Below are 17,579 nucleotides of genomic sequence, written 5' to 3' on the forward strand. Positions count from 1 at the left end.
CGGGAGAGAATGGTTGCAGGAGAAGAGAAATGGGGAAGAGGAGAAATGGGGAAGAAGAGAAAAAAAAATGAGAAGAAGAGAACGAAAGAAGAGCTACGGGAGAGGGAAGAAGAGAAGAAGAGAAAAAGAAAATAGATGAAAAGAACAAAGGAAGAGACGAGAGAGAATTAGGGAAGAAAAGAACGAAGAAGAGAAGAAGAAACGCGGGAGAGGAAGAGGGAAGAAGAAAGAGAAAGGAGACGCGGGAGAGAGCAGATATTAATAAACAATGTATTTGGAGGTGAAATAGTACTTTTTATATTTGAAGAAAAAGATGAATTTACTGTAGCTGGTATTTAAGATGGAAAGTATTTAGCTAATTCAATGTAGGTCAATTATTGATAAAGTTATTTAAATTTAGAGATGAAATGTAATTTGAAGAAGCCAATGTGAATGCTCTAAGGTGTGCGGTGTAGGAAGGGAATAGTGGCTGATGATAAGAATATTTCTTTTTTATATTAATGGACAGATTTGGTGAAGGTTACTGTAACACCCATCATGGGAGAGGATTTGTGAAATTTGAGACCACACAACTAGGGAAAAAGAAAGGAAAAGTCTGTAATACAGTCATGTTTATCTTACCAAAACTTCTGTAAAAAATATAGAGATTATGCAAATTAAGTGATGCAAATATAGTCAAAATTAAGAAATATAGGGATTACGATCCCATACTTGCAAGGGACAAGTCAAACCTCATAAATCATATCATCGGATAAAGTATCTAACCCTTCTCATATCCACCGAAGTCAACACATTATTATGATTCACACAGACACTCTAAGAAACTTCTTCGATCGAGAACACAGAACCTACGAATCAGAACAAACAAATATAAGTAACCCTATTGGCTGACTCCTAATTTGAGTGCCACACCATTTGTTGACTCCTAACTGGGACAAAGTTGGGTGAGAACGATCCTAGAGCCTTCGGGTCACATTACTAAGATCTTGCAAAATAGTTTTTTACGCTACCAAATTACACAAGCTTCATTAGAATTACGACAAGGAAGAAAAAATAAGCATTATTGTTTAAACTAAAATAGCCACGAAGATGGACTGCATATTAACTTTCAATAACAAATATTGAAGCATAAATAAGAAAAATAAGCGAACCTTGAGAAAACCAATTCAAATGTAAAATTTTCATAAGATTTTAAGAGAATAAGTCATGAATATCTCACAATAAATACTAAATGTATCTTAAGATGTAACATAGAATAAATCCTATACCAGAAGTAAACATAATTACCTCGACAACTTTTGCATTGCTCTCACAAGATTTTGGCTCATAAGCAAACAACAGAATGGGACAACAAAATGTTCATGGCGCTTCCCAAGTGAAAACTCAACCAACAATTGCTGTGAACATAAATAACGTGGACACATGGATGATGACAGCACTGCGATTAAAATTAGCTAACATGATAGATGAAGCTGCTTTCCAAAATTCTCACAATTTGGCTGTCAAAACCTCTAACGTCCCACCTTTAAAAAAATAAATGGTTCAAATCTCCTTAGGTGCAAACAATCTTTAAGAGCCATCAGATTGAGAGATTTTTCCATTGAATTACCTGATGTACACTTACGGAAAACTCCTTACCGAGAGCCTGTGCACATCCAAAATTAGTCGAGATGCTGTTCTTGGACACCCGGTGCCAAAAATTAAATAAATAAATAAATTCATTTCAACCACCTGGCAAAATGTAAGTAGAAGATCCAGAGTTTAAAAACATATATTTCATAAAATTCCACTGTCATTTCAGTGAGGCAACAATTGTAATAGCAACAAAGATGTACCCACCTCTTAACTCCCATATGATGTCCCCAAATCAGTCACAAGCTTCTCTTCTGGGAGACCACACAAATAGGGTAAAAGCAAGGGTTATTCTCTATAACTAATAGTCATGTTTACCTTAACAAAACACATAGTGAAACATTTTTTGAAACCCATTTTAAAAACACAGTAGAATCTTCCGCATACAAATTAAAAGTGATATTCAAGCATAGAGTCAAAATTAGAGAATATTGAGATTACGATCCCACAGTTGCAAGAATGGACAAGCAAAACCTCGCAAATCATCTCATCTACCCAAATATCTAACACCTTCTCACATCTGTCTATGTCGACACATTATTATGACCCTCACAGACACTCCAAGAAACTTGTTGGATCAAGAATATAGAACTTGAGAATCGGATCAAACAAATATTAAATACCACCCTATTGACCGACTTCTAATTGGGACAAAGGGCGTGAACATCAATCCTAGAGCCATTGGGTCACATGACTGACATCTAGCATAATATTTTTTTTACACTACCTAATCACACATTCTTCATTAGAATTACGACAGAGAACAAATAATAGGCATGATTTTTTAAACTAAGATAGCCATGAAGATGGACAGCATGCTAACTTTGAGTAACAAACATCGAAACATTAATAAGAAAAACAAGGGAATCTTGAGAAAACCATTTCACAAGTTATCTAAGATGTTATATGAGAGAGAATAGTCATGAAAATAAATCTCACAAAAACTACAAAATGTATCTTAAGACGTAACATAGAAGAAATTCTATACCAGAAGTAGACATAATTACCTCAACGACTTTCGCATTGCTCTCACCTCAGAAGCAGACAACAGAGAGGGACAACAATTGTTCATGGCATTTGCCAAGTAAAAACTGAACCAACAATTATTGTGAACATAAATAACGTGGACACACGGATGATGACAGCTCGGAGATTAAAATTAGCTTACATAATAGATGAAGCCACTTTCTTTTTCTTATCGGCGAATAAGAGACAAGCTTCATCAAAATTACAACGAGAAAAATTAATAAGCATTTTTGTTTAAACTAAAATGCGCATGAAGAAAGACTGCATATTAACTTCGAGCAGCAAATACTAATAGAACATAGATTTAATAAAACATGTGAACTTTGAAGAAACCACTACATATGTAAATGTTTAATAAGAGGGTATATCAGAGATAATATGTAACATACGTCCAAAATTAGGGTTTAAAACTAGTATTTTATTTATTTATTTATTTATTATTATTTTATTGTCTTTATATTTGTTTATTTTTATTTTTATTTATTATTATATTATCTTTATATTTGTTTATACGTCCAAAATTAGGGTTTAAAAATAATTGCATGTCAACCACCTCGCAAAATGTAAGTGGAAGTTTCACGGAGTTTAAAAAAATAGATTTCATAAAATTCCACGGTCATTTCAGCAATGCAACAATTGTAATAGCAACAAAGATGTACCCTGCTCTAACTCCCATATGATGTCTCCAAATCTGTCATATACCTCTCGTTTGCAACTAAATGTTTTTGCTTTACCGGACATATTGGGTGACGATTACTGTAAAATCCATTAAAGGAGAGGATTTGTGAGAGTTGGAACAAACAAATATTAAATACCACCCTATTTGCCGACTTCTAATTGGGATAAAGCTGAGTGTGAACATCAATCCTAGAGCCATTGGGTCAAATGACTGGCATCTAGCATAATATTTTATTTACGCTACCTAATCACACATTCTTCATCAGAATTACGATAGAAAAAAAATAATAGGCATGATTATTTAAACTAAAATACCCATGAGGATGGACTGCATATTAAAATTCAGTAACAAATTTTGAAACATGGATAAGTAAAATAAACGCTGCTTGAGAAAACCATTTCATACGTAAAATTTTTATCAGATGTTATATTAGAGAGAATAAGTAGATTTCATATATAAGAAATAGATGTTATATTAAAAAAATAATTGCATGTCAACCACCTCGCAAAATGTAAGTGGAAGTTCCACGGAGTTTAAAAAAATAGATTCCATAAAATTCCACTTTCATTTCAGAAAGACCACAATTGTAATAGCAACAAAGATGTACCATCCTCTTAACTCCCATATGATGTCTCCAAATCAGTCACATACCTCCCTTTTGCCACTAAATGTTTTTACTTTAACGGACATATTGGGTGAAGGTTACTGTAACATCCATTAAAGCAGAGGATTTGTCAGATTTGGTAGGGACGACACAAATAGGGTAAAAGAAAGTACTATTCTCTATAATTAATAGTCATGCTTATCTTACCAAACTGCATAGTAAAACACTTTTCGAAACCCATTTTAAAACACAGAGGAATCTTCCCCATAAAAAATTAAAAGCAATATTCAAGCATAGAGTCAAAATTAGAGAATATTGTGATTACGATCCCACGCTAGCAAGAACGGACAAGTAAAACCTCGCAAATCATCTCATCTAATCAAATATCTAACGCCCTCTCACATCTGTCTATATCAACACATTATTATGACCCCCACAGACACTCCAAGAAACTTGATGGATAAAGAATATAGAACAAGAGAATTGGAACAAACAAATATTAAATACCACCCTATTTGCCGACTTCTAATTGGGACAAAGTTGGGTGTGAACATCAATCCTAGAGCCATTGGGTCATATGGCTGACACCAAGCATAATATTCTATTTATGCTACCTAATCACACATTCTTCATCAGAATTACGATATAGAAGACATAATAGGCATGATTATTTAAACAAAAATAGCCATGAGGATGGACTGCATATTAACATTCAGTAACAAATATTGAAACATAGATATGTAAAATAAGCGCAGCTTGAGAAAACCATTTCATACGTAAAATTTTTATAAGATGTTATATTAGAGAGAATAAGTAGATTTCATATATAAGAAATAGAAGTTATATTAAAAAAATTGCATGTCAACCACTTTGCAAAATGTAAGTGGAAGTTCCACGGAGTTTAAAAAAATAGATTTCATAAAATTCCACTGTCATTTCAGCAAAACAACAATTGTAATAGCAACAGAGATGTACCCTCTTCTTAGCTCCCATAATGTCTCCAAATTATTCACATACCTCTCTTTTGTCATTAAATATTTTTACTTTAACGGACATATTGGGTGAAGGTAACTGTAACATCCATTAAAGGAGAGGATTTGTGAGATTTGGTAGGGACGACACAAATAGGGTAAAAGAAAGCGCTATTCTCTATAACTAATAGTCATGCTTATCTTACCAAAACGCATAGTGAAACATTTTTTGAAACCCATTTTAAAAACACAGTGCAGTCTTCCCCATAAAAATTAAAAGTGATATTCAAGCATAGAGTCAAAATTAGAGAATATTGATATTACGATCCCACGCTTGCAAGAACGGACAAGTAAAACCTCGCAAATCATCTCATCTAATCAAATATCTAACGCCCTCTCACATCTGTCTATGTCAAAAATATTAAATACCACCCTATTTGCCGACTTCTAATTGGGACAAAGCTAGGCGTGAACATCAATCTTAGAGCCATTGGATCACATGACTAGCATCAAGCATAATATTCTATTTATGCTACCTAATCACACATTCTTCATCAGAATTACGATATAGAAGACATAATAGGCATGATTATTTAAACTAAAATAACCATGAGGATGGACTGCATATTAACATTCAATAACGAATATTGAAACACAGATATGTAAAATAAGCGCAACTTGAGAAAACCATTTCATACGTAAAATTTTTATAAGATGTTATATTAGAGAGAACAAGTAGATTTCATATATAAGAAATAGATGTTATATTAAAAAAAAATTGCATGTCTAACACCTCGCAAAATGTAAGTGGAAGTTCCATGAGTTTAAAAAAAATAGATTTAATAAAATTCCACGGTCATTTCAGCAAGGCAACAATTGTAATAGAAACAGAGATGTACCCTCCTCTTAACTCCCATATGATGTCTCCAATCTGTCACATACCTCTCTTTTGCCACTAAATGTTTTTACTTTAACGGACATATTGGGTGAAGGTTACTGTAACATCCATTAAAGGAGAGGATTTGTGAGATTTGGGAGGGACCACACAAATAGGGTAAAAGAAAGGGCCATTGTCTATAACTAAAAGTCATGCTTACCTTACCGAATTGCATAGTGAAACATTTTTTAAACCCATTTAAAAAACACAAGAGAATCTTCCTCATACAAATTAAAAGTGATATTCGAGCAGAGAGTCAAAATTAGAGAATATTGAGATTACGATCCCACAGTTGCAAGAAGGGACAAGTAAAACCTCGCAAATCAAACTATGCAATGAAATTGGTGAACGTTAACTAAATGTTTTCTAAAACAAACTATGATTTTTTTTTGTAGGAAAACGATTATAGTATATTAATAATAAAAGGATTAGCCCAAGTACACAGGTATGAAATTTTCATAAACATATTGTATATGCATATAATATGTTTACAAAAAATTGAATCCTCTTTAAAAAAAGTAAAGGCAATATGGAAACCAGGTCAATTACAAGAAGAAACCTTTATAACAAGAGCTCAAGTCACAACACATAAAAAATCCGACCCCAAAGTCCTCGGCTTAGTATCCTTATGCATTAACTAATCAAATACTGAACTTTCTAATGCGATGCGGGTCCACCTTACTACAAGCAAAAGTACAAGAGCTTCAAAAATGAACTCAAGGATGAAAGACATCTATAATAAATAAGCAACTAACAAGAAGAAATGTGAAATAAAATTAAAACAACAAAATAATCATGGAGTGAACTTTCTAATGGGATGGGGAATTGGTTCCAGCCTTACTAAAATAAAAATAAAAACGAGTGATACCAGAACTTCTAGCAGACAACCAAGGTAAAAGATAATGAAATAACATGACAATAAAATAAACTAACCAGTTGAAACGTGCGAAACAATTGTAAAAAAAATCCTTGTCAGTCAATTAAGAAAACACACAATAAAACTTCCCGTAATGTTTTAAGTTTCTTTTAGGAAAAAAAAGATGCTGGATTTATGCCACTAGCAGCACACATAACTCAAACATGTCCTCTCCTCCAATCTGGATTTTAAGAGCTGTCAACTTGGAAATTGATTTTCAAAAGAATTACCATCTACTTACACAAGCTTCATCAGAAATAATACAACTAAGAAATAACAAGCATTACTGTTTAAACTAAAATAGCATGAAGATGGACTGCATATTAACTTTCAGTAAAATATTAAAACGTAGATAAGAAAAATAAGTAGAGAGAATAAGTAGATTTCATAAATAAGAAATAGATGTTATATTAAAAATAATAATTGCATGTCAACCACCTTGCAAAATGTAAGTGGAAGTTTCACCGTGTTTAAAAAAATAGATTTCATAAAATTCCACTGTCATTTCAGCAAGACCACAATTGTAATAGCAACAGAGATGTACCCTCCTCTTAGCTCCCATATGAGGTCCCGAAATCTTTCAAATACCTCTCTTTTGCCACTAAATTTTTACTTTAACAGACATATTGGGTGATGGTTACTGTAACATCCATTAAAGGAGAGGATTTGTGAGATTTGGTAGGGACGACACAAATAGGGTAAAAGAAAGCGCTATTCTCTATAGCTAATAGCCATGCTTATCTTACCAAACTGCATAGTGAAACACTTTTCGAAACCCATTTTAAAAACACAGTGGAATCTTCCCCATAAAAGTTAAAACCGATATTAAAGCATAGAGTCAAAATTAGAGAATATTGATATTACGATCCCACGCTTGCAAGAACGGACAAGTAAAAACTCGCAAATCATCTCATCTAATCAAATATCTAACGCCCTCTCACATCTGTCTATGTCAACACATTATTATGACCCCCACAGACACTCCAAGAAACTAGATGGATCAAGAATATAGAACAAGAGAATTGGAACAAAAAAATATTAAATACCACCCAATTTGCCGACTACTAATTGGGACAAAGCTGAGCGTGAACATCAATCCTAGAGCCATTGGGTAACATGACTGACATCTAGCATAATATTTTATTTACGCTACCTAATCACACATTCTTCATCAGCATTACGATAGAGAAAAAATAATAGGCATGATTATTTAAACTAAAATAGCCAAGAGGATGGACTGCATATTGACATTCAATAAGAAATATTGAAACATAGATATGTAAAATAAGCGCAGCTTGAGAAAATCATTTCATACGTAAAATTTTTATAAGATGTTATATTAGAGAGAATAAGTAGATTTCATATACAAGAAATAGATGTTATATTAAAAAAAATTTGCATGTGAACAACCTCGCAAAATGTAAGTGGAAGTTCCACAGAGTTTAAAAAAATAGATTCCATAAAATTCCACTTTCCTTTCAGCAAGACCACAATTGTACTAGCAACAGAGATGTAACCTCCTCTTAACTCCCATATGATGTCTCCAAATCTGTCACATACCTCCCTTTTGCCACTAAATGTTTTTACTTTAACGGATATATTGGGTGAAGGATACTGTAACATCCATTAAAGGAGAGGATTTGTTAGATCTGGTAGGGACGACAAAAATAGGGTAAAAGAAAGCGTTATTCTCTATAACTAATAGTCATGCTTATCTTACCAAACTGGATAGTGAAACACTTTTCGAAACCCATTTTAAAAACGCAGTGGACTCTTCCCCATAAAAATTAAAAGCGATATTCAAGCATACAGTCAAAATTAGAGAATATTGTGATTACGATCCCACGCTTGCAAGAACGGACAAGTAAAACCTCGCAAATCAACTCATCTAATCAAATATCTAACGCCCTCTCACATCTGTCTATGTCAACACATTATTATGACCCCCACAGATACTCCAAGAAACTTGATGGATCAAGAATATAGAACAAGAGAATTGGAACAAACAAATATTAAATACCACAATATTTGCCGACTTCTAATTGGGACAAAGCTGAGCGTGAACATCAATCCTAGAGCCATTGGGTCAAATGACTGACATCTAGCATAATATTTTATTTACGCTACCTAATCACACATTCTTCATCAGAATTACGATAGAGAAAAAATAATAGTAATGATTATTTAAACTAAAATATCCAAGAGGATGGACTGCATATTGACATTCAATAAGAAATATTGAAACATAGATATGTAAAATAAGCGCAGCTTGAGAAAACCATTTCTTACATAAAATTTTTATAAGATGTTATATTAGAGAGAATAAGTAGATTTCATACATAAGAAATAGATGTTATATTAAAAAAAATTTGCATGTCAACCACCTCGCAAAATATAAGTGGAAGTTCCACGGAGTTTAAAAAAATAGATTCCATAAAATTCCACTTTCATATCGGCAAGACCACAATTGTACTAGCAACAAAGATGTACCCTCCTCTTAACTCCCATATGATGTCTCCAAATCTGTCACATACCTCCCTTTTGCCGCTAAATGTTTTTACTTTAACGGACATATTGGGTGAAGGATACTGTAACATCCATTAAAGGAGAGGATTTGTTAGATCTGGTAGGGACGACACAAATAGGGTAAAAGAAAGCGTTATTCTCTATAACTAATAAGCATGCTTATCTTACCAAACTGGATAGTGAAACACTTTTCGAAACCCATTTTAAAAACGCAGTGGAATCTTCCCCATGAAAATTAAAAGCCATATTCAAGCATAGAGTCAAAATTAGAGAATATTGTGATTACGATCGCACGCTTGCAAGAATGGACAAGTAAAACCTCGCAAATCAACTCATCTAATCAAATATCTAATGCCCTCTCACATCTGTCTATGTCAACACATTATTATGACCCCCACAGACACTCCAAGAAACTTGATGGATCAAGAATATAGAACAAGAGAATTGGAACAAACAAATATTAAATACCACCCTATTTGCCAACTTCTAATTGGGACAAAGCTGAGCGTGAACATCAATCCTAGAGCCATTGGGTCAAATGACTGACATCTAAAATAACATTTTATTTACGCTACCTAATCACACATTCTTCATCAGAATTACGATAGAGAAAAAATAATAGTAATGATTATTTAAACTAAAATAGCCAAGAGGATGCACTGCATATTGACATTCGAGAATAAATATTGAAACATAGATATGTAAAATAAGCGCAGCTTGAGAAGACCATTTCTTACGTAAAATTTTTATAAGATGTTAGATTACAGAGAATAAGTAGACTTCATATATAAGAAATAGATGTTATATTTAAAAAATTTGCATGTCAACCACCTCGCAAAATGTAAGTGGAAGTTCCACGGAGTTTAAAAAAATAGATTCCATAAAATTCCACTTTCATTTCAGCAAGACCACAATTGTACTAGCAACAGAGATGTACCCTCCTCTTAACTCCCATATGATGTCTCCAAATCTGTCACATACCTCCCTTTTGCCACTAAATGTTTTTACTTTAACGGACATATTGGGTGAAGGATACTGTAACATCCATTAAAGGAGAGGATTTGTTAGATCTGGTAGGGACGAAACAAATAGGGTAAAAGAAAGCGTTATTCTCAATAACTTATAGTCATGTTTATCTTACCAAACTGGATAGTGAAACACTTTTCGAAACCCATTTTAGAAACGCAGTGGAATCTTCCCCTTAAAAATTAAAAGCGATATTCAAGCATAGAGTCAAAATTAGAGAATATTGTGATTACGATCGCACGCTTGCAAGAACGGACAAGTAAAACTTCGCAAATCAACTCATCTAACCAAATATCTAACGCCCTCTCACATCTGTCTATGTCAACACAATATTATGACCCCCACAGACACTCCAAGAAACTTACTGGATCAAGAATATATAACAAGAGAATTGGAACAAACAAATATTAAATACCACCCAATTTGCCAACTTCTAATAGGGAAAAAGCTGGCGTGCACATCAATCCTAGAGCCATTGGGTCACATGACTGACATCTAGCATAATATTTTATTTACGCTACCTAGTCACACATTCTTCATCAGATTTACGATAGAAAAAAAATAATAGGCATGATTATTTAAACTAAAATAGCCAAGAGGATGGACTAAATATTGACATTCAATAAGAAATATTGAAACATAGATATGTAAAATAAGCGCAGCTTGAGAAAACCATTCTTACGTAAAAATTTTATAAGATGTTATATTAGAGAGAATAAGTACATTTCATATATAAGAAATAGATGTTATATTAAAAAAAATTGCATGTCAACCACCTCGCAAAATGTAAGTGGAAGTTCCACGGAGTTTAAAAAAATAGATTCCATAAAATTCCACTTTCATATCGGCAAGACCACAATTGTACTAGCAACAGAGATGTACCCTCCTCTTAACTCCCACATGATGTCTCCAAATCTGTCACATACCTCCCTTTTGCCACTAAATGTTTTTACTTTAACGGACATATTGGGTGAAGGATACTGTAACATCCATTAAAGGAGAGGATTTGTTAGATCTGGTAGGGACGACACAAATAGGGTAAAAGAAAGCGTTATTCTCTATAACTAATAGTCATGCTTATCTTACCAAACTGGATAGTGAAACACTTTTCGAAACCCATTTTAAAAACGCAGTGGACTCTTCCCCATAAAAATTAAAAGCGATATTAAAGCATAGAGTCAAAATTAGAGAATATTGTGATTACGATCCCACGCTTGCAAGAACGGACAAGTAAAACCTCGCAAATCAACTCATCTAATCAAATATCTAACGCCCTCTCACATCTGTCTATGTCAACACATTATTATGACCCCCACAAATACTCCAAGAAACTTGATGGATCAAGAATATAGAACAAGAGAATTGGAACAAACAAATATTAAATACCACAATATTTGCCGACTTCTAATTGGGACAAAGCTGAGCGTGAACATCAATCCTAGAGCCATTGGGTCAAATGACTGACATCTAGCATAATATTTTATTTAGGCTACCTAATCACACATTCTTCATCAGAATTACGATAGAGAAAAAATAATAGTAATGATTATTTAAACTAAAATATCCAAGAGGATGGACTGCATATTGACATTCGATAAGAAATATTCGTAAGAAAACCATTTCTTACGTAAAATTATTATAAGATGTTATACTAGAGAGAATAAGTAGATTTCATATATAAGAAATAGATGTTATATTAAAAAAAATTTGCTTGTCAACCACCTCGCAAAATGTAAGTGGAAGTTCCACGGAGTTTAAAAAAATAGATTCCATAAAATTCCACTTTCATTTCAGCAAGACCACAATTGTACTAGCAACAGAGATGTACCCTCCTCTTAACTCCCATATGATATCTCCAAATCTGTCACATACCTTCCTTTTGCCACTAAATGTTTTTACTTTAACGGACATATTGGGTGAAGGATACTGTAACATCCATTAAAGGAGAGGATTTGGTAGATCTGGTAGGGACGACACAAATAGGGTAAAAGAAAGCGTTATTCTCTATAACTAATAGTCATGCTTATCTTACCAAACTGGATAGTGAAACACTTTTCGAAACCCATTTTAAAAACGCAGTGGAATCTTCCCTATAAAAATTAAAAGCGATATTCAAGCATAGAGTCAAAATTAGAGAATATTGTGATTACGATCCCACGCTTGCAAGAACGGACAAGTAAAACCTCGCAAATCAACTCATCTAATCAAATATCTAACGCCCTCTCACATCTGTCTATGTCAACACATTATTATGACCCCCACAGACACTCCAAGAAACTTGATGGATCAAGAATATAGAACAAGAGAATTGGAACAAACAAATATTAAATACCACCCTATTTACCGACTTCTAATTGGGACAAAGCTGAGCGTGAACATCAATCCTAGAGCCATTTGGTCACCAAATATCTAACGCCCTCTCACATCTGTCTATGTCGACACATTATTATGACCCCCACAGACACTCCAAGAAACCTGTTGGATCAAGAATATAGAAAAGAGACCACTACATAAGTAAATGTTTAATAAGAGGGTATATCAGAGATAATAAGTTGTATGAAAATTAATTGCAAAATAAATTAATATATACTCAAATAATACCCAAAACACAATTTCCTTTTTTTGGTTTTTTGGGGCATGCTTTTTATTTAATTATCATCACTACAGAAAACGTGTAATAAAACCTCATGCGTCTCTTAACTTCACAGACAGGACAAAAAAGAATAAATATATTGCAAAACTTTCAAGCAAAATAGAAAAATGCAATGAAGTCGGTGAACGGTAACTCAATATTTTCTAAAACAAACTATGATTTTTTTTATTATAGGAAAACGATTCCAGTATACTAATAAGAAAAGGCTTAGCCCAAGTACACGAGTATGAAATTTTAATAAACAAATATATGTATGCATATAATATGTTTACAAAAAAATTGAATCCTCTTTAAAAAAAGTAAAGGAAATATGGGAACCAGGCCAATTACAACAAGAAACCTTTATAACAAGAGCTCAAGTTGCAACACATAAAAAATCCGAACACAAAGTCCTCGGCATAGTGTTGTTATGCATCAACTGATCAAATACTGAACTTTCTAATGCGATGCGGGTCCAGCTTACTACAAGCAAAAGTACAAGAGCTTCAAAAATGAACTCATGGATGAAAGACATCTATTATAAATAAACCAACTAACAAGAAAAAACGCGATATAAAATTAAAACAAAATAATCATGTAGTGAACTTTCTAATGGGATGGCGAATTGGTTCCAGCGTTACTAAAATAAGGATAAAAAAAAAAAGTAATACCAAAACTTCTAGCAGACAACCAGGGTAAAGGAAAACAAATCAGAAGACAATAAAATCAATTAACTAGGTGAAACGAGCGATACAATTTAAAAAAACCACAACATAGCAGCACACACATGCTTTTTTTTTTACAAGTGCATAGCAGCACACACACATGTTACAGCAGCTAAATGCATGTAAAAATTATAATCTAGGTCAAATAATAAGATCATTAATCACAATTAGCACCTGAAAATGAGATTCACCTAACATTGGGTTTTTCAACTCTATCTAATAACATAAGATTCAAATATAAAGATCCTAATTGTTTAAACCAAAATGACTGAAAACCAATGGGATATTAACTTTTGAGTAACAAATATTAGTACATATATTAGAAAAACAAGTGAACATGCAAAAACCATGAAATACATGAATGTTTGGTAGTGAGATATATTAGAGAAGATAAGTCATGACAATAAATTGTGCAAAAAAATACTATGTAAACTAAAATGCTGAAAAGATGACTTTCATTTTATGCTTTTTCCAGGCATACTTGTGATTTTAATCTCTTCACTTCAGAAAACACCGAATAAAACATCAACTAATGTTTTCAGCTTCTTTTTGAAAAAAAAAAGAAGAAGAAGAAGAAGAAGAAGAAGGCTGAATTATGCCATCTATAATAAATAAACAACCAACAAATAAACAACTAACAAGAAGAAACGCGAAATAAAATTAAAACAACAAAATAATCATGGAGTGAACTTTCTAATGGGATGGGGAATCGGTTCCATGCCTTACTAAAATAAAAATAAAAAATAAAAACGAGTGATACCAGAACTTCTAGCAGACAACCAAGGTAAAAGATAACGAAATAACATGACAATAAAATGAACTAACTAGTTGAAACGTGCGAAACAATTGTAAAAAAAATACAGCATAGCAGCACACACATGCTACGGAAGCTAAATGCATGTAAAAGTTATAATATAATTAATCACAATTAGCACCTGATAATGAGCTTCAGCTAACATTGGATTTTTCAACTCTATCTAACAAAATAAGATCAAATATAAAGATCCTAATTATTTGAATCAAAATGACTGAAAACCAATGGGATATTAACTTTTGAGTAACAAATATTAGTACTCAAATTAGAAAAACAAGTGGACATGCAAAAACCATGAAATACATGAATGTTTGGTACAGAGATACATTAGAGAGGATAAGTCATGACAATAAATTGTGCAATAAAATAATCTATATAACTAAAATGCTAGTGAAAATATCATTTTCATTTTATGCTTTTCCCAGGCATACTTGTGATTTTAATCCCATCACTTCAGAAAACACCGAATAGAACATCAACTAATGTTTTCAGCTTCTTTTTGAAAAAAAATAAAAACGAAGAAGAAGCTGGAATTATGCCACTAGCAGCACATACTTAACTCAAAAATGTCCTCTCCATGTCGATGTTAAGAGGTTACAATTCTTGGTTCAGGCCTCAAAAGTTTATGCATTAGGACATTATGAAGGAGATCCTATGGATACCCAATTATGATAAGTGAAATGAATTATCCACACCTTCATACTTACGCCACTTCGCTGTCGTCACATTTGCCACAAGCCTCTCACTTGCCACATAATTTCATTTAATTTTAATCGAAAAATTTTATGACGTTTATGGTAACTTCATCTTCTATATTGTAAATATGTTGTTGCAAATAATCCAGCCAAAGCAATAGGAATTAGACCTAAGACAATTCCAAATAGCAAAACTTCATCCTTTCAATTTGTTTGAGAGGAGAAAGGGAGAGATAATATCTATTCTTAAATATTATTTTGTATTGCACATTAATCTTTTTTTTTAATCAGTAAATAATAATTTTACTAAAAATAGGCAAAGCCAAGTACACAGTTGCACATGAATCTTAATGACCAAGAATTTGAAATTGACACGGTAAGAAACAAACGATGGATTCAATAAGTTCTTGTCATCAACCATGTCAACTGAATAGAAACATTAAACTAAAAGCTCATAAAAAATGAGCTCTGGAGACGATCAGTGACAAATGTGTCCACACAGCTATAGGGTAAAAGAAATGGCTATTCTTTGTAATTCTACCAACACCTATCTTACCAAAATTGATGGTGCAGTTTTTGTAAAACCATTTTAAACGCTCAGTACAATCTTCCACACACAAATTAGAAGTGATAGGCAAATAAATTTTGGCAGAACTTGGAAAATAAGTCTTTTCATACCCATCCATGTCAACACACTATATCATCGACATAAAGACACTACCAGCAATATGTTGGATCTCAAATATAAAACATGAGAAATCGAAACAAACAAACATGAGTACCACCGTATTGGCAACTTCTAATTGGACAAAGTTTTGGGAGAACAATCCTAGAGCCATTGAGTCGTATGACTAACATCTGACATTAGATTTTCCTACACTCTATAATTACGTAAACTTCATCAGAATTATTATATGAGAAACAATAAAAAACACTATTGTTTAATAAAAAATGGCCACAAAGATTGATTGGGTATCATCTGTGGGGGCGCAAGATCAACGCGTATAAAAAAAGATAGATAAAGATGGAAAGAAACCCAACCAAAGCTGCACAATGGAGATTCAAGACCAAAATAAAAAAAGAGGATCCCGCGAGCTACCTGCCATGCAAGCACACCTGTTAAGGCAAAGGTCAAAACAACAAACCAATCAAGGACAAGTCCCCTGAAATTAGGCCTTCCCCGATTACTTCAACAAATCTTCTAAACAACCAGTCACCACAATGAGATTTATGGCGATTACAAGAAAAGGCACTAGGGTCATATTAGCATAGAATGAGTTCAGATCCATACGCTGAATAGTGAGCAGACTCGTCCTCCAGCAGAAGGCACAGACCTGAGCCGATCGCGCAAGACTCCTTAAAAGAGGAAGGACGGCTAGCCACCACAAACCAACGTGCATGCCACATCTGGGACCGTTACGAATCCCTGATCATTCATCAAAACGAATTGTGGTCAGCGAAAATCTCCTCAAAACTCAAAAACGAAATGATCGACGTAATACGAGGGCTATAAAAAGGGAAACGGACCTATTGATCGAGAGAGATCTGTGCCGGCAAAACGTGATCGAAGAGGGAGATTTAAAGGAGAGATTGTGCGAAGAGCCAAGGATGAAGAGAACACCGGACGAGGCAAGGACACTGAAGAGGGCATTGAATGAAGGAAAGAGGGAAAAGCTAACTTATAAAGAAGCCGCGTGATTAGGCGCGGCCTACGCACAATAAATATTTTTTTAATATTAGTTGCGTTGTTATCAAGTGGAAAGTTTGACCAATCAGGAGTTTCTTTGATTTATTAAAAAATAAAAGAATTTATTGTGAACCGTTAGTGCTTTATTTTTCTTCTTCTTTTTACATTTTTTTTTTTTTTTTTCACACGTTGGGTGTTTTGTTGTTAGGAAATTCCACCCAACGTCTCCTAAATACGTGCTTTGTGTTTTTTTTTTTTATGTTTATAAAAATTATATTGATTTTTGTGTTTAAATAATAATTAAATACAAATTAAATAAAATTATTAAAATTATAAAATTAAGAAGTATTTTATATTTGAATGATATTTTAAAATTAAATTAAGACACGATATAATAGAATTGGCGTAACTATTAACAAATCACGACTAGTTGTCAACTATTCTGAGACATCTATACATGTGTTACACCATAAATATAATCATTAAAACTTGTTGTAGTATTAACTTTCAGTAACAAATATTGAAACATAGAAAAATAATCCAAACTTTGGAAAACCATGTCAAAGGTAAAATTTTTCATAACATGTCATATTAGAGAGAACAATTAATTTCAATAATAAATAAAATAAAATAGATGTTTTATTAAAAAAAATAATTGCATGTCAACCACCTCGCAAAATGTAAGTGGAAGTTTCACGGAGTTTAAAAA

General features: G+C 33.1%; 1 protein-coding gene across 10 annotated transcripts; it reads right to left on the reverse strand.

Annotated features, from left to right (window-relative positions):
* Positions 1-1,194: 1,194 nt before the first annotated feature.
* LOC108992759 lies at positions 1,195-16,851 on the reverse strand. Of its 10 annotated transcripts, none has more exons than XM_035692663.1 (6): positions 16,711-16,851; positions 16,475-16,609; positions 2,801-2,849; positions 2,640-2,723; positions 1,840-1,886; positions 1,198-1,731 (listed from the first exon to the last, which is right to left on the reverse strand). In XM_035692663.1, exons 1-5 carry the CDS (start codon positions 16,832-16,834, stop codon positions 1,868-1,870), a joined length of 411 nt encoding a protein of 136 aa, XP_035548556.1. In that variant the 5' UTR covers positions 16,835-16,851; the 3' UTR covers positions 1,198-1,731; positions 1,840-1,867. The 10 variants fall into 10 exon arrangements, 7 of the variants coding, with proteins under 7 accessions (XP_035548556.1, XP_035548557.1, XP_035548560.1 ...); XM_035692664.1 differs by having other exon boundaries at positions 1,199-1,645; XR_004802056.1 differs by lacking the exons at positions 2,640-2,723; positions 2,801-2,849 and having other exon boundaries at positions 1,198-1,523; positions 1,610-1,731.
* Between the last annotated feature and the right edge of the window lie 728 nt (positions 16,852-17,579).

Source organism: Juglans regia, chromosome 7 (genome assembly GCF_001411555.2).
Source record: "Juglans regia cultivar Chandler chromosome 7, Walnut 2.0, whole genome shotgun sequence".
Taxonomy (NCBI): domain Eukaryota; kingdom Viridiplantae; phylum Streptophyta; class Magnoliopsida; order Fagales; family Juglandaceae; genus Juglans; species Juglans regia.